Source organism: Coregonus clupeaformis, chromosome 29, assembly GCF_020615455.1.
Source record: "Coregonus clupeaformis isolate EN_2021a chromosome 29, ASM2061545v1, whole genome shotgun sequence".
Lineage (NCBI taxonomy): Eukaryota > Metazoa > Chordata > Actinopteri > Salmoniformes > Salmonidae > Coregonus > Coregonus clupeaformis.
In genome coordinates, this window is record NC_059220.1 from 5,744,380 (window position 1) to 5,745,509 (window position 1,130).

Sequence of the window (1,130 nt, forward strand, 5' to 3'; positions counted from 1 at the left end):
GTAGTCCTGGACAGACAAACTGCTGTAGGAGATGAGATGGTAGTCCTGGACAGACAAACTGCTGTAGGAGAAGAGATGGTAGTCCTGGACAGACAAACTGCTGTAGGAGATGTATTATCATTGCGGTACCTTCTCATGCTCTATTGTCAGCACTTTATTACTTGCTTCAAGATGTCCACCATCGTTCCTGTACCCAAGAAAGCATTATGTACAGCTCGGCCTTCAACACCAAGATGCCCTCCAAGCTCATCACTAAGCTCAGGACCCTGGGTCTGAACCCCGCCCTGTGCAACTGGGTCCTGGACTTCCTGATCCGCCGCCCCCAGGTGGTGAAGGTAGGCAACAACACCTCCCCCACGCTGATTCTCAACACGGGGGCCCCACAGGGGTGCGTGCTCAGCCCCCTCTTGTACTCCCAGTTCACCCATGACTGAGTAGCCACGCACGTCTCCAACTCAATCATCAAGTTTGCTGATGACACAACAGTGGTAGGCCTGATTACCCAACAATGACTAGACAGCCTACCAGGAGGAGGTGAATGCATTGGAGGAGTGGTGCCATGAAAATAATGTCTCCCTTAACGTTAAAAAAAACGAAGGAGCTGATTGTGGACTACAGGAGACAGCAGAGAGATCACTCCCCCATCCACATCGACGGGGCCGCAGTGGAGAGGGTCAAAAGCTTAAAGTTCCTCGGCGTGCACATCGCTGAGGTCATGAAATGGTCCCTTCACACCGACAGTGTGGTGAAGAAGGCGCAATAGCGCCTCTTTAACCTCAGGGGGCTGAAGAAATTCAGCTTGGCCCCTAAGACACCTCACAATCTTCTACATATGCACCATTGAGATCATCCTGTCGGGCTGTATCACCGCCTGGTACGGAAATTGCACCGTCCGCAACCGCAGGGCTCTCCAGAAGGTGGTGCGGTCAGCTCAACACATCGCCGGGGGCACACTGCCTGCTCTCCAGGACATCTACAGCATCCCGTGTCTACACCATACTATTTCTATATCTACTGCTGTACTACATGTTGTATTATTTTACAATTGTGGATTATGGTGTGCTTGTTGACATTTACTGAATTGATTGATAGGAACTCGGAACATAAGCATTTCGCTGCACCCACAATAA

At 50.9% G+C, this 1,130-nt stretch overlaps 1 protein-coding gene across 1 annotated transcript in view; it reads right to left on the minus strand.

Moving 5' to 3' along the window:
- LOC121544234 (glia maturation factor beta-like) overlaps nucleotides 1–182 on the minus strand; it is a 3,624-nt gene extending 3,442 nt beyond the window's left edge. Inside the window, exon 1 of the mRNA XM_045209037.1 lies at nucleotides 162–182. Coding sequence (XP_045064972.1) covers nucleotides 162–182 — 21 coding nt within the window. The remainder of the gene's footprint in view (nucleotides 1–161) is intronic.
- Nucleotides 183–1,130: the final 948 nt, after the last annotated feature.